Genomic DNA, 25482 nt, shown 5'->3' with positions numbered 1-25482 from the left:
TATCTAGTGCAAAAAGAGTTTATTTTGACCATTGACTAGGAGGCATTAAAGTATATCAATAGGCAACAAAAGTTGTATATCAATAGGCAACAAAAGTTAAGTAGGCGACATGCCAAGTGGGTTGTCTATCTATCGGAGTTTACATTCTTTCTAAAGCATTAGCTGAGGAGTTTGAACTGGGTTACCGATGTTTTGAGCCGACGTATGTCACCCCTCACTACTATGAGCACCAAAGTGGCATGTTTTGACACCTTTAAAGATTTATACGTGGGAGATCCTTCCTTTGGGAAGATCCTTATGGAGATAACTGAAGGGAAACATAATGATTTTATTTTATGTAACAATTTTCTGTTTCGTGGCCTACTATTGTGTGTCCAAAATTTTTATTTAAGAGAGCATATTATATAGGAGTTACATGGGGAGTGGCACTTTGGGCGAGACAAGATTTTAAATTTAATATCAATAGCTTACTATTGGCCCAAGTTGACTAGTGACGTTGCATGACACATAGAGAGGTGTTTTGTGTGCTAGAGATCAAAGGGAGCCCTCGCCAATGTTTTACACTTTGTTACCTATACCTAAGGGCCCATGGTTTGACGTTAGCATGGATTTTATCTTCAGCTAGCTCGAACCCAAAGGGCTATGGATTCAATCTTGGTTGTAGTTGACAGGTTTTTCAAGATGACCCATTTTGTAGCTTGCAAAAAGATCGTGGACGCTACACGAATTGCCTATTTGTATTTCAAGGAGATTGTTCACCTACATGGCATTCCTCAATTCATTACCTCAGATTAAGTTACGAAGTTTATGAGTAATTCTTGGAAGAGTTTGTAAGAGAAAATAGGAACAAAGCTAAATTTTAGTAGTGCTTACCACCCCCAAACAAATAGCTAGACCGAGGTAGTGAATCGTAGTTTGGGCAACCTTCTAAGAAGCTTGGCCGATACTAAACCGAAGTAGTGGGATCTCGCCTTATCTTAGGCACAGTTTGCATACAAACGATCAAGGGACAGGACTACATAGTTGAGCCCATTTGAGATTATGTTCGGGCGGAGTCTTTCGAGCATACTTGACTTAGCACCCATTCCATGTAACTTGAACATTAAGACAGAGGACATGGCAACGCACCTTCAGGGAGTACACGACCAAGTCAAGCAAGCAATCCACAAGAGTAATACAAAGTACAAGGCTCAAGCTGACAATTACCATCGCTAGGTACTTTTTGATGTTGGGGATTTTGTTTAGGATGTGGTAACCCGTGATCATTTTCTTGTTGGTGAGTACAATAAGTTGAAGGATCAAAAGATTGGGCCTTGTGAAGTTCTCCAGAAGATCAACGATAATGCATACAAGGTGTTCCCTCCCAGTCATTTGCGGACCTCTTACGTGTTCAACATCAAACACCTTAGTTCATGTTTTATTGATGCTAACGTGAACTTGAGGGCAAGTTCTTTCCAACTCATGGAGACTGGTGTAGAGGGATTCAAGTCTGATGATGCTAAGCTGGCAAATTTTACGTTGATAACACTTAACTGCCTCTAGAAGTCAAGTCAATGTATATATGGTAAGAAAATGTGAAAATACCTCGAACTGTAGCGATATTGCGCATGCATTAATATTTTGGTCAAAACTTTAACTACAGATATCAGAATCGCTCATATGACCCCAATTTATAAAACTATTTTTGGCGCACGCATCTTGGTCATCAAGCTACACCTTGTAGTCCCCAATTCAACCCTAAAATCAATCGTTTTCCTCTCTGGATCATCGATTTAAATTACTTTTTTTCCTTTTATTGTATTATTTCACTATCGCTTTTAGGGATGTTTCTTAATCCAATTTGAGCCAAAGTTTATTTCGTATTTTATTTTTATGCAATATTTAGAATTTTTCCCTTTCTTAGAATCTCAAGTTTCCTTAACTATTGAAGTCTGGCTTGTGGGCTTGAAATTCAGTTTTTGACTTATATGAGGAAACCCTATTCCCAAAGTTTCCCCTTTGTGTGCATCTTTTCTCAATGTCAATTTTTAGTTTATGTTGATTAACTAGAATAAATTCTACTATGTTCGGCATCATAAACATCTTGTGAAACCAAAACACATTGTTTTATGAATATCATGTAATGACACTAGACTACGCAACATAACCCATAAGATCCATAGCTATTTGGCTTTAAAAGGTTACAGCTTACATGTTACAGGATGTCTATCCGACTAATGTTAAGTCAAAAAGAAAAACTAAAGGCTCATCATCGGATTGTTGATTGAGGTTTTGGGGCGAAATAAGCATACAAAAGCCAAGGTGCTGTTGCAACCAAAACTCTTCAACCAGGGCCTGTATGCTGTCAGCTTCCTGTTCCAAGAATAAGTTAAATTGGTATATACACCAGTCCAAGAGTTAGCGGTGGGCTTGGTTTAATATTCGGAACGTAGAAAACTCTCATAAGCTGTTCCAGTAAGTGTCTTGTTAATCTCCTCCCAGTTGTTGATGTGATCTGACAATGGCCCTTTGTGTATTTTAATTTGACGGCTTGTCAATTTCATGTGAGGAAGCTTTAGAAAGCCTTGAACATCTTCTAGTTTCTGCAAGAAACAAGGAGAATAAGAACCTCCAAAAAGTGGCATATTGCAGATATATGTTCATGATTTTGTTGCTATTGAGCACTATAAGATGATTGGATTATCTGTAGATTCATACAGTGAAGGCTTCTCTAAGATGTCATAAATAACTCCTTACAATGCGGTTCGTGATAAGATCCTCATAGTACAGAATGATGTGCCGAGTGTGATTGAAGGATTCTAGAACTTTGGCTCTCGTCACCTCCATATCCTTCAGCTCAGCAATCAACGAGGTGGAGTTTATAAAGGGCTTGTACTTAGATAGTATATGGGCCTGCATCAAGTAAAAAGCTGAGTCCACAATCACGTGTGTGTGCGTGTGCGTGTGTGCACGTGCGTGTGCGTGTGTGTGTGTGTGTGAGAGAGAGAGAGAGAGAGAGACCTCTTCATGTGTATGTACATGTGACTTGTGAGTTCCATTCAATAGCTTGGCATATCTGTCATAGGAATTGGCAAGCACTGAAACCATCCGGCGCAATAAATTTCTTCGGAGAAGAAATATTGCAGAAACGCCCTTGCGATTGAAGTATTCAGCAATTTCTTTACGGTGTTCCATCAATCCCTGCATGAACCATGCAAAGAAATGTTGGCTCTTCCACCAGAGTCACAATGAAACAAACACAAAACCTAAAAACCAAAGTATTCCACCATGCAAAACCTAAAACCAAGCATTTAAGTATATTCTTCCCTCCACACCCCCCCCCCCCAAAAGTGGTAAAGGTCTTGGACTTGGGGTATGCTCCTCCTAGGTCTAAGGTTCAAATCTCCTTGGGTGCAAACAATGTCTAGGTGCCATCGGACATGAGGATTTTTCCCTTGAGTTACCCGAGGTGCACTTGCGGAAACTCCTTGCCGAGGGCCTATGCACTCCCAGGATTATTGACGCTATTCCCAGACACCCGGTGCCAATAAAAAAAATTATGAGGAAGTTGGCCAATAAAACATCCAAGGGGGGACTCCGCGATGCATTCACAATGAGTGAAAAATAACAATATTCAAAAGCTTCAAAGTATTCTGCATATCCCCTTCACTACTTTGATACAACCGTACATCTGTTGTCCATGCAAAATGAAGCTAGAAATGTATAGGGAGAAGTACTAAAATAAATTATCACACACCATATCAATAACTTATGTTTAAGTGTAGAAATGACTTGTTTTGGGACTATGCAATACATTCACGATACGAGTGAAAATTAACAATTCTCAAAAGCTTCAAGGTATGCTGCATATCCCCTTCACTACTTTGATACAACCTTAAATCTGTTCTCCATGCAAAATGGAGCTAGAAATGTATTGGGAGAAGTGATAAAATAAATTATCATACACCATATCAATAACTTATGATCAAGTGTAGAAACTACAAAAAAAAAACAAAAAAAGTAATACATGATTAAAATTGCAGAACACATCAAATTCATAAATTAATCCGACATGAGAAATTCAGCAGCTGTTCTGATGCTTGGATTAATATGGTAAATTCTTCCACTTACCTACAAGTGGTAACTACTTATGGCTGGAGTGATGGATTCTCATGGTGTCCCATACGATACAATAGTGAAGAGCCAGAAAAGTTAGCTAATTTCACCGAGCAGAAAACTTATTGAAAGATATGCGCTTAGTACCACAGATCCAAACAACGTTATTACCTGATTAAGCATCCACTTGAAGCCCACTGCTGCAGAGCATTGATTTTTGGAAGCACTAGTGAACCAATCCAAATTGTAAACTTTATCTAGAGTCTGTACAATTGAAGAAATATTTTTCCTCCTATCCTTTACAGAGAATATCTCTCCATTGGAGCTTACATTAACATGACTATTTAATAGGGTCTCGAACCACCCACTTCCTGATCTCTGCATCGACAAGATGGCAAAGAATTGTACAGGATTACCTTCACACTCTGCCCTGGTTACAATGTACAAAAAAATAGATATTAGCTCATTTGAAAGAAAACCCAGCATAATCTTTTGACAGAAGGTCTAAAATACCTGCTAAAAGTTTCAGGTTTTGGGTAATGCATGTAAGGAATTTCAGATAGCTCGATGCCATTCTCACGGCAAGGCCTTTCAATGACTTGGACGTTCAGAAATTTAGTCTTGGTGTGGGTGCTTATCCGCTTTAGACAGATTGTGTAGATATAAACGCCTAAGACCACTGCAAAAACTAAGATTACCATCCTTGATAACAATGGAGATTTCTTTGGAGGCTTTAGTATGAGAGTATCCTGTGGCCCAAAGTTAAAATAGAATAGAAAATTGAATTAACAATTTTGTAATATGGGATTCTATGAAACGGTGCAGTGCAAAATCAACAAAAACCAGTTTAAGTTACGAAGAATGTCAAAAAGAGGAAATAAAATGCCTGTATTAAACGTTATTATTATCCTTAGAAGATAAACAATTAAAAAAAATCGAAAGAGCAGGTCATGTCTCTCAAATCGATAAGGCACGTAAATCACAGAACCACTAGATTCCAGCTGAACCAACTTGAGAGAAATAGGCTAAGAGCCACTTGGTGGACATGAATACAATGTGGGTTTTATGCTACTAGAGCTAACCTAAAACCCAAAAATCTATGATTTCAAGATTAATTTTTTATGCATCTTAAACCCAGAGTGGAAGAAGCATTCTACTTCAAACCCATCTCCATTTTTTCATCTATACCCATCAATCATTGAAGTGAACTATATCCACAATACCGAGCATTCCTCTTCAAAGGCATCTATATTATTATCCGAAAACAGTCAACATCTGACTATATTCACTCTATGTCTGCCATAGTAAGATTTGGAGTAGAAGGAGGATAAATAAAGAAAGAGGGAAAGAGAAAGAACGCCATTAACCTTCGAACCATCTGGAAAAGTTCCAATTCCATAGATCAAAACCACAAAATGTAACAAAAAAAAAAGAGTCCACACCTTTGTTTCTAACAAAAACTCATTCAGAAAGTAATACAAGAAACAGGTAATAAATAATTAAGAAGAAAATGACAGAGCGTGAGTCAGCGTCACCTTGTTAAAGCAACAGATTTCTTCAGCCATTGCCCTCTCAGAGACGGAGAGAAGAGATAAAAAGGGTCTTGGAAGAAAACAGCAGACTTCAGACGGTGCTGCTCATCCCGCACCCTTCTCTTCCACTTGGCTGCACAAGTCCTTCGAACGGTGGAAGAGAGAGAGAGATGGAGGGGACAGAAGGACAGAGAACCTGAGAGAAAGAAGCCAAAGAGAAATGTACAACAATAACTAGCTTTGGAGCGATGCTAACTTTTGGCTCGTGGAAAACAAAGCCATTAAAGGGTTTCCTCGAGGCCAGCAAGTGAGGCTCTTTTCATAGTAAAAATTCGAAACAGTGCAAATAATCCGCACTCCGCAGAGATTGAAGCCTCGGTCTTGTGTTATAGCTCCTCAAGGTCCGAGGTTACCAAACAATTCTGTACGAGCACACCTGACGAAGCAAGAGACTTATCCAATTTCGTGTATAGAAAATTTTTAAGGGTGCGGTGCTGGAGATCAGAATTTACTCCGTATGAATAGGTCTAAAACGCCCAAGGTCTTGGAGAGGTTTTCCATCAAAAATAAAAATAAAAATCTATTTCTCTTTATTTTTTTCATCATCCTATATAACATTAAATAATAAATTTATAAATAAACTATAATAAATTATTTAATATTATATCATAAAATAATTAAAAAAGTTTAATAACATTACTAAATTAACATATGTAGTCCAGTCCAACCTCGGAAACCATGTACAAAAGGACAAGACATGAGCAGTGAGCAAGGATGGTAGGGTAGCGGGGCACTGCTTCTTCCCTGTGTCTTTGACTTTTGTTTTGATTATCCGGTCAAAAATATAACTTATAATTTAATTAATAAATTTTATTATTAAAAAATTATTTATTCTTTCGTAACTAAATATTTAAAATACTTTTAAACATATTACATTTATTTAAAAATAAATTTAAAAAATATTTTTTGACATAGAAATTACTATTATTTAAATTTTTAAAAATTATGATCATATTTTTAAAAGTTTGAAAATTGTAATTATTTTAAAATTATATAGGTATTTTCATCTGTTGACAATCTTTTTAAAATTCGAATTATGTTCCGCATTATCTGAAAAACACATTTGAGAAAAAATATATTTTTCTTCAAACGTACTTTTTAACTTATTTGAGATTAAAAATGATTTAATATATAATACTCAAATAACGTAATTTTTTCATTAAAGATATTTTTAAATAATTTAATCATTTTTTAAGACTTATACCGCAACTTCAAATAGGCCTAATAATAATGGAATATAAGAAAATTATTTACTTCACTTCACTTTTTATCTTCAATTTGGTTCTTTTAATCCAATATATTAAGAAATTGAAACACTAAAAATATATAAATTAAGATAAATAATCCGAACAGAAAAAGTATGTGTAATATAGAGTTATTATATCTTTGAATCAGTATGTAAAATAATTCATATTTTAAATTCTATCTTACAAATTAAATTATGTCACGTAACTACACACTAATTTAAAAATATAATGTTTGATATAATATACACATGCATCTCATTTTATATATAAGTTATCGTTAAAGCAAAGCACCATTGTCAAACCTTATGAAAATAAAAGGAGTTTTTTTTTAAAAAATGTTTTATTAGTAAAAATATCTCATAAAAGTTAACTCTCAAATCGATTTGACTTGAATGATAAGTTATATTATAAAATTACGTCGATTTAAATTTATGAGATGTTTTTCTTTTCGTTTAGATGATGACCAGTCACGACAAAAAAGTTAAACGTAAACAGGACTCTTTCATCCTTTCCATGTTTCGTTCAATCCGAGATTTCGGGGTTCAGCTTTTTTCCTTTCATGTTTCGTTCAATTCCTTTTTATATTTTACAAAATTTGCATTTGTTACTTTATAATATTTATGTTTTTCTATTTTGAGGAAGAAATGAGATTATTTGTGGCAGTCAATGCTCCTATTTTTATTTATTTTTTATTTTTTATTTTTGAAAGTTGAATATTATCTGTACTTGTGATGGAAGAAATTATGGGATTTAGTTATTCGTCCACCAATAATTTATAAAAAGCCCTAAAATCAAAGTTCAAACATTGAGTGAAATTTATGACATTAATTAATTATTTTAATAGTACAAAATTATTAATTATTTTACTCGATTATTTGGTCAAATACAATCTACTTTGAATGCAGACCTGCCGGCGCTAAAATAATTGAAAATGAACCGCAATGCTTCCCATTTTTTGCATCAAGGACGGCAATGCTTCTTGTTCCAACTAGTTCCTTGTGACAAGGAAAAAAGAAAAACGACAATCTCAGTCGGGCGTAGTTTGGATAATGAGATAAAAATTTAAATTTAAATAAATATTATTTTTATTTTAATATTTATAAAAAAAAATTGAATTATTTATTATATTTTTAAAAAAAAAAATTTAAAAAAATTATAATGATTAAATGAGATAATTTTACTATCCAAAAATGACAAGTCAGGTATTAAAATCTATTCTACACTATATAATATGTATTATTTGTGACGATTAGATCTACTACTTCTATATTTCTCGAATTTACATAGATGGAACATCTCAATTAAAAGTCATGTTACATACTACTAAGATTAATCCATTTAATTAACTGTATCGATGAGGTGTATCTACTCAATCAATCTTTTTCTTTTATTTTTTTTAAAAAAAAATCTAAGATTTTATAAAAATATATCTACTAGAAGACTGGCTAAATTTTTAAGTCGGCCGTGCATATATGACAAATGGTAGCGTAGAGTAGAGCGCCATGCATGCATGGGTTTGAAGTTTGAATAATTAAGCCCTAACACGACCAAAAAAAGTAGGTCAAAGACATGAAACAATAGCCCCGGCTCATATATTATTGTAAACAAAACATATTAATTTCTCGTGACTATGCAGGGGATCGAGTCAAATAGCTAGGGAGAAGAAATGACCAAATCAATCATAACAATGTTATATACTATCTCTATTTAAGAATTATAATGTAAATTTAGATAATTTTATTTTTAAAATTTTTTAAAATTATAAAAATATTTCTTTTAAAATGATAATTTTTCATATTTAATAAAATGTATGCACATACAATCTCTAAATAAGAACTGTAAATAGAATTTTTCGATCAATTGAGACTGATCAATTGAGAGTAGTAGATCTTATTTATTCTCATATCATTCAAATCACCGATCAATTATTTAGTTAAAGACTTAATTATGTCTCCTCCCAACTATACATATATAAATGAGAGTAAATAAAATTCCTATATTTTTTTTGTGCAAGTTCTTCTACTCAGTATTAACCCTACATCATATATATATATATATGCTTTTTAATCTTTTTGTTTTTTTTTTATATATAAATATGTGATGTAGAACTGTTGGGTAAAATTTTTCTCAATTAATTGGTGAATTTTTTAATTTAGATGAAACCTCTCTATAGTTTTTGTTGAGGCACGATCTGCGTTCATTGTGAAATTTGTCTATTTTTTTGTTTAGTTGGTGAATGCCCATTTCAGGCAGAGTGATGTGTCCGTCATTGAAAACTTCTTCTTTAAGTTATAATAATGAAATGAAAATGAAATCATTTCGGATAATTAATAAATGTGCCCATCAATCATCATCATTGACTATAAGTAGAGCACATGTTGCTTTTCTAGGAAAGAAATCTGTTGAGTGGATAGAGACGGCATTGATTAGGTTCACGACATTTTCTTTTTATTCTTGGTTTCCCTTTTCCCATTAATTTATTCTAGACAGTGCCTTTACTTTGTGGGTATATTAATTTATTATTTACTGGAGAATTTTAATATGATGATGATGATATAATAATGAATCTTGAAAAAGACTTTTTCAGAAATGTTAGATTCAGATTATATAAAAGTAAAGCTCATGTATTGATTATTAACATAAATTAAAGACAAGGCAAAACTTATCTTGTGAATAATCCAACGGTTACCTTTTATATACAGAATCAACGGCTACAAGTAAGGTTATGTTTATGAATTATGAAACAGTCAGCCCATCTCCATAAATCATGCAATGGCTAACATCTTTATTATTTTGTAATTATCTTTCATTATTGCATATACCGTAGGTCTCCAATCAATACAAACCCTCATGTATTGATACAATATGTCAAGTATATAAATAAAGCAGACTCTCAAAGACTCTCACGTCAGTTGAGGCATTTCATCAAGCACTTTGTGTTTACTGTTTTTTTAGTACCAGAGCCCTTGTGAGAGAATAGAGTCTTCCTCCCATGGCCACCATCGCCCTCAATGTCGGCAATTTTGTTACCTTGCGATTAAACACCACCAATTATCCTCTTTGGCGCGAACAAATCTTGGCCTTGGCTGAGAGCCAAGACCTTGTAGAGCATCTCACCAAGGCATCATCACCCCCAGAGTTCATCACTACCAGTGAAACAACGAGCAAATCCGAATCCAGTCCCACCTTCCTTCAATGGCGCAAATCGAATCGATTGCTCCGAGGATGGATTATCGGGACATTATCTGAGGAAGCCCTTGGCCTCGTTGTAGGCCTTGATTCTGCCCGTCACGTTTGGGTGGCTCTCAAAGAGGTGTATGCTCATGATTCCCAAGAACGGGAATTCCACCTTACACAGCAGTTAACATACCTGCGCAAGGAACCATCGACGCCTCTTGGTGATCATCTTCGCACATTCAAAGGTTTGTGTGATAGCCTTGCTTCAATCGGTCGGCTCGTGCAAGACAAAATGAAAGTTTTCTCATTACTGAATAGTCTTGGAGCCAAGTACGAGCCCTTCACGACGGCGATGTTGAAACCTCTCATGCCCTCCTACGCCGAATTGATTCCTCTGCTCCAAGGGTATGAAATCCGCTCAACCCTTCATGATTCCACTAATAATTTTGCTTTCTATGGACAGAGACAATCGAACTCCACCAAAGATTTCCCTCGCCCACCTCAGTCTGATCACCGCAACAACAATCGATCTCAGAATCGATCATTCTCTTCGAAAGGTCGAGGGTTTCAACCCTCTAACCAGTCAGTGAGGACCTCTGGTGATGGCACTCAAAACGTGCGTTTCGCACTAAATGGCAGTGGGCCTAACCCACGTGATACTGATGCCCGGCCCATTAACAAAGGCCACGACTCTCCCTGTATTGAAAGCTGTCAAATTTGTGGAAAAAGAGGCCATGTAGCTCTTAAATGTTGGAACCGGTTCAATCACTCCTACCAACCTGACGATATTCCTTAGGCCCTTGCTGCGATAACTCTTGAGAATTTTTCTCATGACGCTGAATGGACGGCTGACACTAGTGCATCCGCTCATATGACCGGCAACCCAGGTATACTCGAAAATTTACGTCGCTATTTTGGTAATGATGCTATTATTATTGGAGATGGTAGTTCTCATGCTATTACTCATATTGGTGATACTTATCTTGATAATGGCACCACTAAAATTAAATTATGTGATGTTTTATTAGTACCTGCATTGTCAAAAAATCTTTTATCTATTGGGAAACTTACCACTGATTATCCTTATAACTGCAAATTTTATGGTGTTGGTTTTGTTATTAAGGAACGGGAGACCAACCGCATCCTCTTGACCGGATGACGGAAGGGTAACCTCTATGTCATTTCTCCTCCATGCGAAGCTCACTTTTCCACACGATTCCGACGTGTCCCTGAAGATGTTTGGCACCAGCGCTTGGGACATCCTCAGGCATCTTCTTTACAAGTCTTAAAATCAAAAGGACTTATTCAAGTTTCTAGCTCTAACAAAAATTCTTCTTTTTGTGACAATTGTCAATTAGGCAAACTTTGCAAATTTCCTTTTTTACCTTCTAGCAATATTACTCATAATGCGTTTGATAAAATTTATTGTGACTTATGGGATCCAGGACCTGTAGTTTCCGTTGGTAAATTTAATTATTATGCATGCTTAGTTGATGCATTTTCTAAATTTATATGCTTATTCCTTTACGCAAAAAATCTGATTTTTTTCCTGCTTTCTTACTTTTTGAAAAACATGTTGAGCGACAATTTTGCAAAAAAATTAAAATTTTCCAACTGATGAGGGTGGTGAATTTGCTAATATTCAATTTACGTCTCATTTACAAAAATAAGGTATTATTCACCAGTATTCGTGTCCTCATACTCTTGAACAAAATGGTATAGTTGAACGACGTCACCGTACCATTCGTGAACTCGGGATGACCATGCTTTTTCACAGTAGCGTTTCAAAACGCTTCTGGGTTGAAGCCTTTGCCACTGCCACTTTTCTGATTAACCGGCTCATTTCCACCACCATTGACTTACAATCACCATTTTCCATCCTTCATGGCACCTATCCTGACTATAGTTCCTTACGTGTATTTGGCTTAAAATGCTTTCCCTACACTTGGGATACGAAAAAGAATCAATTTGATCCTAAAACCTTACCTTGTGTTTTTATGGGTTATAGTGATAAGCATCAAGGTTACAAATGCTATCACCCTCCCTCTGGTTGTACTTTCATCTCACGCCATGTTGTGTTTAATGAGTCCACCTTTCCGTTTAAATAGCCTGGTAACCTTCACCTACATTCACCTATCGAGTCGGTACTTTCCACCTTTGATATGTGGATTACTCCTCCTACCCCTCTCTCCAACTCCACCATACCTAACGTTGGTCTCAAACCTTCCTCATCCACCATGGCGGCAGATATTCCTCTTCCATCTCTATCCACTTCAGACCCTTCTCCTGCACCTGCTCCACCCTTCATTAGTGCTAATAGGCTACCTATATCTCCATCATCATCATCTGATACTACCACGACTTCGCCCCTGCTACACACTAACCCTCCCACCATTTCTTCAGTGACCCCTACTACCACCGTTGTCACACGGTCCAAGTCTGGTATTCGTAAGCCTAACCCCAAATATGCTCTCTTGCATGACCTTGTTTCCATTCCGACTGAGCCCAAATCCATTCGCTCCGCTCTCAAACATTCTGGTTGGTTACAAGCTATGCATGATGAATTACAAGCCTTACATGTGAATAACACTTGGACTCTTGTCCCTCATGATTCCACTATGTCTATTATAGGTTGTAAATGGATTTTCAAAAGCAAACTCAAAGCTGATGGCTCCCTGGATCGGTTAAAAGCTCGTTTAGTAGTTAAAGGTTTTCATCAAGAAGATGGCATAAATTACCATGAGACATTCTCCCCTGTTATCAAACCCAGTACTATCCGCATTGTAATCACCCTTGCTCTCATCAACCTCTGGAGTATTCGATAGTTGGATGTCAAAAATGCATTTCTTCACGGTGATCTTCAGGAATCTATTTACATGGAACAACCTCCAGGTTTTATTCATCCAACTCATTCTTCTTATGTTTGCAAATTAAATAAAGCTCTTTATGGTCTCAAACAAGCTCCCCGAGCTTGGTTTGACAAATTTAGCAGTTTTTTATTAACTTACGACTTTCTTTGTAGCACTACTGATTCTTCATTATTTGTTTGTCACTCCTCGCGTGGTACTCTTATTTTACTCTTGTATGTTGATGATATTTTATTAACTGGCTCCTCTACTGAGTATCTTCTTGAATTTATTTCCACTCTTCATAGTCAATTTGCCATTAAAGACCTTGGTTCTCTTCACTATTTCCTTGGTATCCAAATCAGTCCAGCCACTGACGGCCTTATCCTCTCTCAAACCAAATATGCCAGTGATATTCTAGAACGAGACCAGATGCATGACTGTAAACCTATGAACACTCCCATGATGCCAAAGACCAAAGGACTTACCTCTCAGACACCATTCTCTGACCCTGCTCACTACCGCAGTATTGTTGGTGCACTCCAATACCTTACCCTTACTTGTCCTGACCTTTCTTACAGTGTTAACTTTGTTTCTCAATTTATGCATTCACCTACTGAAGCAAATTATAAAATGGTCAAGCTCATTCTTCGATATTTGAAAGGCACTGTAGACCTTGGTCTTCATTTTTGTTCTCATTCTACACTTGATCTATATGCCTTCTCTGATGCAGATTGGGCAGGTTGTCCTATTACTAGGCGCTCCACTACTGGCTACTGTGTCTTTCTTAGAAGTAACTGTATCTCTTGGTCTGCAAAAAAATAACACACAGTCTCTCGATCCAACTCCGAAGCTGAGTACCGAGCCATGGCCCATACAACTGCCGAGCTAACTTGGATATCGTTCTTATTACGTGATCTGGGCATTCACCTCACCTCCACTCTGTTGCTACTCTATGATAATATTAGTGCTCTTTACATGACTGTTAACCCTGTCTTTCACGCTCGGAGCAAACATATTGAAATTGATTATCACTATATTCGTGAATGTGTCGCTCTTGGATTTCTTCACACACAGCATGTCCCGGCATCTCATCAAATTGTCGATATTTTTACCAAGCCCCTTGGTCGATATGCTCTTATTGATCTTCGGACCAAACTTGGCATCGTCCCTCGACACAGTTTGCGGGGGCATATTAACATAAAAAGACAAGGCAGCAGAAAACTTACCTTGTGAAGAACCCAACGGCTACCTTCCATACACAGAACCAACGGCTACAAGCAAGATTACGTCCATGAATTATGGAACAGCCAACTCATCTCCATAAATCATGCAACGGCTAACATCTTTATTATTTTGTAATTACCTTCCATTACTGCATATACCGTAGGTCTCCAATCAGTACAAACCCTCATGTATTGATACAATATGTCAAGTATATAAATAAAACAAACTCTCAAAGACTCTCACATCAGTTGAGGCATTTCATCAAGCACTTTGTGTTCACTGTTTTTATTGATCATCATGTGGTTAAACGTGTGCTCACATATTGTAACTATATTGTATCCAGGTTTTCAAATATGAATAGATAGATTTTAATTTTTTAACTTTTTTTTGTATAAAGTATAAACTTCTCGTGAAAGGTGTTTGGTTTTAGATGCCATTTTTTGTCAAGGTCCTAACTTCAACTTCAAGGTCAGTATGTAACATAATTTGTGCACACCAAATAGCAAAGCAAGCCTGCAAATAAATACCATGGAGGCCGATCGGACTGCTCTTGCAGGTAGCTACACCAAAAGAAAGAGCTTTGATATTCATCATCACCACACCACAAACCACACTTATTTTTATTTTTAAATTTTTTTTTAATTTTTTTTTTTAATTTTTTTCTTCCTAAACTAATTGAATTATTCTACTCATCATTCATACATCACACATTTGGTAAAAGAGAAAAAATTAAAAAAAAATTAAAAAATTATCTGTGATGTGTGGTGTAAGGATGATGAGTAGAATTTTTCCATCTAAAAATGCAAAATATATGATAGAAATTGTATCAAATAATATCCACAAATCAATAAACAAATACATTCAGCTATATACAGTTTTACACTCATAACTATGCAAATATTTGCTGAATGACCATCTCTGCATTTCCATTGTACTGTGCAAGAAGATGAATAGCGTCTGCCCTTGGCAAAGCAAGAAACTCCTGCACCCAAACCAAATATTAGTATTTCTTGTATGGGGAAGATACTCATATTATTGTAATCTTTAATTTCTCCCAGGGGGGGAAGGGTGAAAACACTTTACAAGGGGGGGAAAAACACGAGACCTCAAAGATTCTATCGTTTAGAAACTTGCAACCCTAGAAAGAGTGGAAAGAGCCAGACAAAACATATGCCCCGATGCTAGAACGCATGAGCATGCTTTTTGGTGACTGCTCGTAATTGAGTGATTCTTCAATACTTTCTTGAAAATAGATAGTGCTTTTTGAATAAATAAATAAATAAAAGATTCATGCCTGCCTGAGGACCTTACACTGTAATTTCTAGGATGGAAAAGGACAACTACATGAAATTTACTACAGAAATTGAAAACAACAATCTTTGAGAAAAGACAAATGAACGAAATATCACACTGTTTTAAAAAAATGTCATTTAATATCACATGTTGCACCGAGGCATTATTAATAATAACAAGAAACACACAAGTCAAACTCATAATATGAGATTGCAGAAGAAAACATTATGAAACTTAAACAGAGTGGTGGCCAGTAAGATATATCCACAACGCACCATAACTTTAAGAATGGCATTTTCATCACAGCCAACATCTCTAGGTGATACTTGATTAGGACTGCTGCCATCTTCTGAAATCTTAGTGCTTGAGGATATTGTAACTTGAGAAGATCCAAGAGTGGAAGTAGCGCCATTTAAATTTGACATACCGACAGAAGTGAGCAACAGTGTGTTAACTTCTTTCAAGGAGTCAATCCTCAAGTGACTTTCAAACCGATCTTTACACATTTGAAGTTTAAACCACTCGTCATGAGAGTAAAGGGACACCTTCATTATTTTCATAAGCTGGGGTTCTTCTATATCAAGCCTTCTACCAATTGCAACCTATCCAAGAAAAAAGAAAAAAAAGTCTTAAAGATTCGTTCACATCATCACTTACAACAATGATGGCCAGATAAAAATTCACCTGAAACCAACAATGAATAAAACCAAAAGAAATAAAAGTTTAAAGCAAAAGTTTTTAATTTTGCAGAAAAAGTCATTTTGATGCAGGGCAATTCGAGTCAAATGATGATGAGCTATCAGATTGTACGTTGATGGCGCTGAACTACCTCAAGAAGGCAGGTCAGTGCAAGTACAGCGGGCAACCATGACTTTTCCTTGATTTGGGACAATTTTGAGCACATATCGGTATTTTCACCATAACTTTGGCTACGAGTATTGGATTCGCACATATGATCCCAATTCGGAAAGCTCTTTTCGGCACGCACGCCATGGCCACCCAGCTATGCTTGGTAGTCATTGTTTTCAAGCCCAAAATCAGCTGTTTTTCCCTTCAAATCTCCAATTTTAGATATTTTTTGCCTTTTATGGTAATATTTCATTTCGCAGTTAAGAAGTGATTTTTATCCTGATTTTGGACAGATTTCTGGCAGATTGCTTCTTTATTTACGCATTAATTTTTGGTGTGTTTATTAGGATTTTTCTATTTTTAGTAAAATCCTGATATTTTCGGATTTACAGCTATTTCAGCCCGGCTTGTGGGTTTGGTTAGACATTCTGAAGTTTTGATAATTCTTAATTGAAAATAGAGTTGTTTTCTCTGTGTTTTGGGCAAATCTTTTTTCTTCTCTGTTTTGATTATCTATTGAAACTAAGCCGCTAGAATTCATCTAAATTCTGTCTGGCATCACATTTGTGGCTGCAGAGACAAGCTTCCACCATACATTTAAAACTAATAAAAGTAGAACTACTCGCACACCCGCGCGATGTGCAAGATGTTGATAAATTTTTAATTCTATTCTATTTTTAATTTTGTTTATAACTTGATTTTGTGAAGTTATTTAAAAATGATCTTATTCGATTGCTAATTTTAATGAAATACATATAAATGTATAAATGAAAGAAGACAAAAAAGAAAATCTTCTTTGATAGGTAGGAAGAAGACATAATGATGATAATAAACATGGACTCGTAGTAACTGACAGGAACTGCAAGAGATGAGTAATGAAGTGCTAATAAAGGTTGGTAGTTTGAAAGTGGTTTGTGGCAACAGATTTGCAAAATGGTAGTAGTTCCCTCAGTACGCTCAAAGGTTGGCGAAAACTGGGGAAATGTAAGCCTCAGAAGCAAAAGATTAAAATTGAATATGTATCAATTATAACTATCGAGGAATTAGCTCTACGCCATACCTGGAGTGAAGTTGAAAGGGCATGAAGAGGCAAGCCTTTCCCAAGTGCATCTTCATTTGGTTGGAGCAATGCCAACAAAGTCTCCTTTAGGGGCTTCAGTAAGGCAGGGTTACTAGCAGCTAAAGGACCTAAATGGGAGCATGCAACCCTCAGAGCACTAGAATAGTCACCAGAGCTGACCAGCTTAAGGAATTCAACCTAACCAGCAAACAGATCAGACGGTTGCATTTTATACCAACATTATATGAATAGCAACTCTTTCCTGCAAATGAAGCCATTGGGGGTAGAGAATCCACCAACCTGCATAATTTTGAACAGCAATATAGGATTTTGCACAAAAAAGTTTGGATCCATAGCAGTAACTTCTTCAACAACCTCTGCAGCCATTCCCTTGCTAGCTAGATCCTTCATCCCCAGCATAATCTCATATTTATCCACCCTACTATTAACATCTAAAATGGAGTGTTTCCCTGAGCCCTACAGAACAGTACTCAGTCAATATCCACTTGTTTTGATATGTCATAGAGCTACATTTAGGCTTGTTTGGAGAGTGAGATGAGATGAGAATTTTATGAATAGTAGTTAGATAGTTAGTGAATAGTAATGAAATAGTTTGAGTTGAGCATTTTTTGGGTTTTGGGAAAAGAGAGAAAAAAAGTTGAATAAAAAATATTATGAAGTTAAATATTGTAATAATATAATTTTATAATATTATTTTTGTTTGGGAATTTGAAAAAGTGGGAATTGTTTTTTATTTTTTATTTGAAACTTTGAAAAAATTGTAATGATTAGTTTGAAAATTTTGTATTTGAATTATGTTTGGAAATAAGATGAGATCAGATGAAATGAGATCAGATGAGAATTTTGTGTCTCATCTAAGGCTCCAAACCTGCCTGAAACAAAAGGCACATCCAAGTACACAAAGTCAATATCCACTTGTCACAAGGAAAAACAATAATTATCAAACAAGCACCTGTTGTTCCTTTGAGATAGAAGTGCTAGATACCAGGGTAGTTGTGCTAAGCTCTTGCCTACTGCATTCATCAAAAGGAACACCATATTGATCATCATCTCTTCCCCTCCATCTCTTGCGTTTTCCCCTCTGTCCAGATCCATGGGTTCTATATCTCTGCAGAACTCTTGGATTTTCAGACACATTCAATCCACTAGTGCTACAGTCATCATGGTTGCTTGATGGCTCACAAGCATATCGCAACTCAACATCCGTTCCTTGCTTGCTAGACACATCAGCATTATTCTCAGGAGAACCACCCATGTTAATGGAGGTCTTACCATCAGAATGTTTGTTAACACTAGAATCCACTTCAAGAGAGAAATTTCTTGATGAACTCCAACCAGGCTCAGGTTGATTAACTTTAGGTTCCAAAACTGAAGGAATCATGAAAGGTTGCTGAGATATAATTGGACTTTCTATAAAAGCGGAAATGAACTAGAATAGAAAAGGCAGGAAAGTTACCTAAAGTGGATGCAAGGCCATAATCCATGATTCCCCTATAAACACAGTACTCACAAACAAGCTCATTGAGCATGGAAACATCCAATCTCATCCTACACAATTCATTCTGCAATAAATAAAGACATGAATAAAGTCTTGCAGGCTCAATATACCAGCTACCCAATGACTTAAAAAAAGGACTAGAATAGCACGACCCCAAAAGAACACTCTAAGTCTACTAATTGGATATATGAGCATGGAGAAAGCATATGGTTTAAAATGAGGACTGAAAATGTCCGTATTTAAGGTCTAAACTCAAAGGAACGACAAACATACAACTTAAAACAGACATCAGTTAATGAATAAATAATTCCAGCCCGCCACTCTTTTATTCTTTTTAAAGCTCCATTCCTTTTCCGGTATTAAACAAGTATCTAAAATGTTAGCATTAAAAAGTTTCCTTGTTATTTATACTTCTCAAATAAAATTTCCTTGTTACTTATTATTATTATTATTATTATTATTTTTTGAAGTCCAGAACTCAAGGTTTCTCATGTTACGTATATGGGAAAACTCCCAAACTCTATGCTTCTCTACTAGGTTTCTACTAAGGAACACTTGAATGAATCAAAATATAATTTACCAAAAACAAGGAAATAAACTGGTGAAAACTCGTGATAGAATATGGCGCAGTCCTAATTCTTTCAAAAATGTTCAACTAAATTACCAACATCCATCCCCTCCTTGACCTCCTCGTAGGGTGCTTCCAAAGAGAATCACAACTACAAACGTGGGGGTCAATAACCTCTCAATGAGATTGGTTTACTGTTCTCTACAGTAGATAATAGATAAGGCTGAAACTCTTCCCACTGACTCTTAGTCTCTCTACCCCAAAGTGTATATATGCTATAATGACAGTTTTTTAGACACTTCAAATGACATGTTGCTTATACTATCCTTTTCTTTTCTTTCCTTGATCCAAATATAGGAAAATAAAATTCACATGGGTGTTAATCAGAGCCCTTACAGATGTTGTAATTTGAAGACCAAAATTGCAGAAGTATGATCGGGGAGTGGTTAAATGTTAGAACTTAAAATTTGATATAAGTTTGCATATTTCAAAAGAAAAGAAAAGACAAAACACATACACATATAGCATACAGATATAAAACTTATCCAACTACCCAAGTAACGCTAAGTTTCCAGTCTCTAAAATATTGCAAAGACCTGCCCACCTAAATGCCGTTGTTAAACCCCATACTAGCAAATGATCAGGAAGGATATGATGAAAGTATGAAACCTAGATATCATTACAAAGTTTACATTGGGAAAAAATTACTAACCTGAAATGCCATAAATAGATCACCCTTAGAAAACCTCAAGCTATCAACTGCTGCTTGTCTTGTGAGCTCTACAGCCTGTGCAAGAGCTTGTACATCAACCTGGTTTTTAAAACCGAACAAAAGAACATATATAAAGGCAAGCCCTCTGGAAATGATATTTTAGATGGCTGATGGCAAAACCCATAACAAGAATACAGCTTCACTCATCAGTTGTTTTGATGGAAAATATTTCTATTATGAGGTAAAGTGATTGATATTTTGCTTTCTTGTGATATCTACGTTAAACCTATAGTTGGAAGAAAATGATGGCTGCCGTGATGGTGGTGAGTTGCTTTCTATTTTTCTTTCTTTTTCGTGAATGGGAGAGAGAGGGTGAGAATAGGTAGAGAAGGGAGGAGAAGAGAGGGAGGGATGCGGTTATGATGGCAGAACCAAGAAGTAAAAAAGTGATTTACATTAAGATAAATACACTTATATCTCCATTTAACATTTTAAGACAACCAAATATAATTTAGAAATCTCACCTCATCGAATGGAGGTACTTCATAGAGACTCTCCTGTGCTGTTGCAGGAGGGTCACACTCATCAAGAAGCAACCTCTGAGTAAGATCTGAAATGGGTGACACAATTCCTTGCTGAAAGCAGTATCCCTTGTGTATGCTGCATAGCATAGGGATAAAATTGAAAGATAAACAGTCAGTCAACCACATGCATCGAAAGAATGCAAGCATCAGAGTGAAAATATCATGTGAAAACAAAATAACCCAAGCTCAATGATACCTTATCAAATATCTCAACGTCATTGAAAAGACTGGATCATATGCGTGTAAATGAGCTCTTAAGACACAGGACATCAATCCAGCAACGTCAAACCTCCTTCTTTCAGACCACTGAAAAGAAAAACGACATAATAAAAATTACTAGTGACAAACACCTAACTTCACCTTAATAAGCTAGAACTTTTTCCTTTTTGATAAGTAAAAATTATATTAATAAAAGAGTAGGGAGAGCAGAAGTACAAAGGACGTATACAAGAGGAAACACCTAATTAGAAAGAAGAAATAGATACAAAAAATCATGAAAATTAAGCCCATTACAGTCAATAGCTACTGCCAATAAGAAAGCTAGAACTGAAGATGAAACATCAACCAATTACAAATGTTAATTTGTTTAACCAAACTCAAGGATCCAGTGAATTGCTAATATAGACCAACCTTAATCATTTCTATGAGGTCCCTATCAATATGGTGGAAGAGAAAAGACTGAGAGGGCACACATTTTTTAGACGTAAACAAAATTTATTGATAGTAATAATAGATGGCCCAAGCACATGGGATGTATATAAGAGAAAACACCTAATTAACAGCTGGACACGGATAGCAGGAAGTCATGGAAACTTAGTCTATTAAAGCTATAATAACTACCCATGGGAACTACCAAGTAAAGCTATAGGAAACAAAAATCAAGTACCAATTTGGATCTTCTTTTAATAGGGTTCAGTTTATGGTAAAACCTATATCTAGACTCTTAGTGTTATTGTAAAGCCTTCAATATTGTTGACAAACCACAAGCCACACACCATCACATATCAAGAAAATATTTCTAGTTAGAAAAAAAATAATCAGAACTGACATGAACTATCATATAATATAATTAATAGTTGAAGCAACATTTGATCTTTGATAAATAATAGCTAACACATATGAGATACAGAAAACATAGAATACATCATTGAGTTGCTGCTGTCTACAAAAAAACAACATAAAGTCAAATTAGTGCAAAAGAACACCAAATATTTCCCACCTCGTTTGCCACTGGTGAAGCTTGATCATCTTTGCCATATATAAAGGCAAGAAGAACATGCTTGAATTCCTCATATGCTTCCTTGAAGATAAATACAGAATTTTCAGAATTAACAGCTAAACAAGAGAAAATGGAAACCCTAACAGGTTCAAAAATTTAGCAGTAAAAAAACTACAGTGATAAATAGCAGGCTGTATTCAAGGGACAAACCTTTAAGCGATAAACAAAGAAAAAAACAAAAGAACTATTAGAAAGAGAGAGATTTTACACCCCTATCCATGTAGAAAGCAATTTGACTGACTACCTTTTTTTTCTTAAGAAATCCCACTAACACAGCTTCAAAAATTTATCTTTTTCTAATTTGCCTTTTAAAAAGTGCAAATATTTATGTGTTTCAGCGCTGTTTCATATGGCACTCATCCATTAATCAAGGACCCATAAGTTGGCAGGATTGAAATATCTACGAGCCTATCAGTGGCATATGTGGTGAAGAGACTATAAGTGGGAACAGTCAACTCTATTTCAAAGAATTAATGGAAAGAAAGTACACAATTGCAAAAAAAAAAAACTGAATTTACTGGGTAGGCGTCAAGGGCACAAGGAGCGAGAGCTGTCCTCAGGCAAGCAATTGCAGCGTCACGACCTTCGGCAGTCCCTTTTCTCAACAGCTCAATAAATTTCTTCACCAAAATTGACCAAAAAAATTGCAATTCAGAAATCTAAATAAAATTTTTTTTAAAGAAAAACGGAGTGTTTAGTTTCCTGGGAAACCCAAGAAACGATATGATATAATATCCTCAATATTCGATTAGGCATACGTTTTCTCAAACGATTAATATCTAACTCTACGAAATGAAACGCATTGGTATTATCCTCATTTTCTTAGAAAACATTACTCTTCCGCATTATGTCAACAACGAAACAGAGCATTACGACACTCTCACCTGCTTCTGTAACCGGAAGAGAAGACGACGATCGTCCAGAATGGAAGGCGCGTGGGCGCGGAGGAGATCCATGGCGGTGTCAATGTCACCGGCCTCTAACGAGCGTCTGGTCTTCGAGATGATCAACCTCGAATGGTAAGACGAAGTGGACAGCGAGGAAGAAGAAGAAGAAGAAGAAGAAGAAGAAGACGACGGCGAAGCAGGAGAAGAGGGTGGAGACGAAGAACCGAGAAGCCCCTCGATCAAGTTCTCCGATTTGGCGAAACCAATGATCAGAGCGTCAAGTGCTTCCCAATTCACTGGCGTAGAATCCATGTCGTCCATTCTTTTTTTTTCTCGGGAAAATATGGCGTGCGAGAAAAATCCTACTGTTTGGTTGTTTGAAGAGAAAATGATAATTTCTTCGAAAGCAAGAAAGGCGGCGACGTGATGACAGTTTTAAAAAATAAAAACAAAAAGTGGATTAAATTGTATAGCAGATGCCAGGTGTCGTTTACGAATGTTTGTGAGCCACGGTTTTCGATTCCTCACCTGCTATTAATATTCTATGACCAGCATGTATGGCGTATCCCGATACTCGTCCGGTTTCGAATTTGATTATGAAAAAAAAAATAAAAAAACCTTACTTGTGAAAGTCCATATCCGTTCCATTAGATGATGATATAATATTCGATAAAATTTGATTCGATTAAAGTTTATTAAATACTGCTTATTTATATCCTGGATTTGATAAAAATTCAATCATATATAAATAAATCTATATAAATTTATATATATATATATTAGCTAATAATATAAAGTATAATATTTTTATAATTAAATATATAATATATAACTTAATTATTTATATCTATATATTGATTGAGTTTTATTACATATAGTTATTTTTATGTATTTTTTATACACTTCACTGATATGATTAGTAAAAAAAGTTATTTTATATTAAAAAAATAATGTAGGCAATCACATTAATGAAGTACGCAAAAAAATATGTAAAAGTGATTGCATATAGAATTTTTGATATTGAATATTTTTTTTGTTTTTGATAGGTAATATATCGAATATACTTCATAGCTATATTTTATAATTTGTACAATAATTAGTCGATAAGATTTAATAATTTCATATATTAGTATGTGGAAACCATATAAGAAATAGATATATGCTATTATATTATATGTATGTATTAATAATATATGTAGGCATATAATATAATATTATTATGGATAAATATCAACTAGTTAGATATTATTTATTTAAAAATTTTTAAAATCTTATAATTTAATAGAAGTTCTACTTGTTAGTTGTACAAATTCAATACAGAAATGCTATATACAACCGCCCTGGGTAACCTTTGGGAAACCGTTGCCTACGTGGAGATGAAACGCCCCATTTCATTTGATGACTCAAACGCCCCTCCCCTTCCCTTCATCTTCTCCACTCCAGCCAAGCAGATCTCTTCGTCTTCTCCACCCCTGGTTGTCTCCACAAAGCCACCATTGAAGACCACTCAGAGAAACCCATTCTCTTCTCCACGAAGCCATGAGGAAACCGGCTCAACCGATATATTATTTAAAAAAAATGAAAACGAAAATAGAACACAACAAAAACGGAGGGAAAATTGTTGAAGAGTGAAGCTGGAGGTTGTGTCATCTAGAAGAAAGGGGAGAAAAGATCTGCTCTACTCGATCTTTGAACTGGAAGAAGAGATTTCGCAACCTGGGTCTGGGAACTGTAGATCGCGTCATCTGGGTTAGGGAAGAAAAACTCATTTCGATCTTAGGTCCAGGAAGAAAAGCTCGGCTCTGTTCGATCTCGGATTTGGAAGAATGAGAGATTGTCGCTGCCATCCTCGTCATCTTCGTGTTTGGAAGAGAAATACCTGTTTGGGCTTGGGTCTGGTTTCTTTAATCTGTTTTGCTCAAACTCATACTTATTTTCTCATTTTGGTTTTTGCAAACTCATACTGGTATTGGTTTCTTTATGGTTTCTGCAAAGTCATACTTATTTTCTCATTTTGTTGGTTTTCTTTATGGTTTTGTTTTGCTCTTGATTTGTTGTGTGAAGATTTCATTAAGATGGATGCGAATAGCAGACTTGAGTGAAATCGCTAGAGGGAAAATTGTTGAAGACGAAGGATCACTGGCAGAGTGAAATTGCTGAAGATGAATGAGAGAGGCAGAGAAGACGAAGGGAATATGAAGGAAAATGAAGAGACGAAGTCTGGAGGAGTGAGTTTAGAAACAGAGGGAATGAGTGAAAGAAAACGGTCCGTTTCGTTCAAAATGAGTCGTTTCACTTGCCACGGGGGCAAGCGTTCCCCCGTAGTTACCCAAGGCGATTGCAGATAGACTTTTTGAATTCCACATTAGCTTTTTATTTTTTTATTTTTTATCTAATTAATTAATCATTAAATCTTATTCAAAAAAATAAATAGAAAATAAACAATTTGAGCTAAGCTCGAGCTCAAGCTCGAGTTAGGAGTTTAGTTTATCGAGTCGAGTTCGAACAAAGAATAAACAAAAATCTCGAACTCGAGTTCGAATATTT

At 35.7% G+C, this 25482-nt stretch overlaps 2 protein-coding genes across 4 annotated transcripts; both read right to left on the bottom strand.

The window, feature by feature from the left end:
• Positions 1 to 2137: 2137 nt before the first annotated feature.
• Positions 2138 to 6071, bottom strand: LOC109018954 (nodulation protein H-like). Its single transcript, XM_019001150.2, has 6 exons — positions 5631 to 6071; positions 4609 to 4844; positions 4267 to 4525; positions 3001 to 3180; positions 2737 to 2892; positions 2138 to 2582 (listed from the first exon to the last, which is right to left on the bottom strand). The coding sequence occupies exons 1-6, from the start codon at positions 5658 to 5660 to the stop codon at positions 2415 to 2417; spliced, it is 1029 nt and encodes a 342-aa protein (XP_018856695.1). The 5' UTR covers positions 5661 to 6071; the 3' UTR covers positions 2138 to 2414.
• An 8925-nt stretch (positions 6072 to 14996) lies between these two features.
• LOC109018975 lies at positions 14997 to 23401 on the bottom strand. 3 transcript variants are annotated; one of them, XM_019001178.2, is made up of 12 exons: positions 22933 to 23401; positions 22567 to 22668; positions 21989 to 22069; positions 20966 to 21075; positions 20710 to 20845; positions 20186 to 20284; positions 18864 to 18969; positions 18393 to 18775; positions 17687 to 17863; positions 17387 to 17584; positions 15753 to 16079; positions 14997 to 15166 (listed from the first exon to the last, which is right to left on the bottom strand). In XM_019001178.2, the coding sequence occupies exons 1-12, from the start codon at positions 23254 to 23256 to the stop codon at positions 15074 to 15076; spliced, it is 2136 nt and encodes a 711-aa protein (XP_018856723.1). In that variant the 5' UTR covers positions 23257 to 23401; the 3' UTR covers positions 14997 to 15073. The 3 variants fall into 3 exon arrangements, with proteins under 3 accessions (XP_018856723.1, XP_018856722.1, XP_018856721.1); XM_019001177.2 differs by having other exon boundaries at positions 18360 to 18775; positions 20186 to 20260; XM_019001176.2 differs by having other exon boundaries at positions 18360 to 18775; positions 22933 to 23400.
• Between the last annotated feature and the right edge of the window lie 2081 nt (positions 23402 to 25482).

This window comes from Juglans regia, chromosome 12 (genome assembly GCF_001411555.2).
Source record: "Juglans regia cultivar Chandler chromosome 12, Walnut 2.0, whole genome shotgun sequence".
Taxonomy (NCBI): domain Eukaryota; kingdom Viridiplantae; phylum Streptophyta; class Magnoliopsida; order Fagales; family Juglandaceae; genus Juglans; species Juglans regia.
The sequence above is the reverse complement of the archived record's forward strand: the minus strand, read 5'-3'. Positions and strand labels throughout refer to the sequence as shown.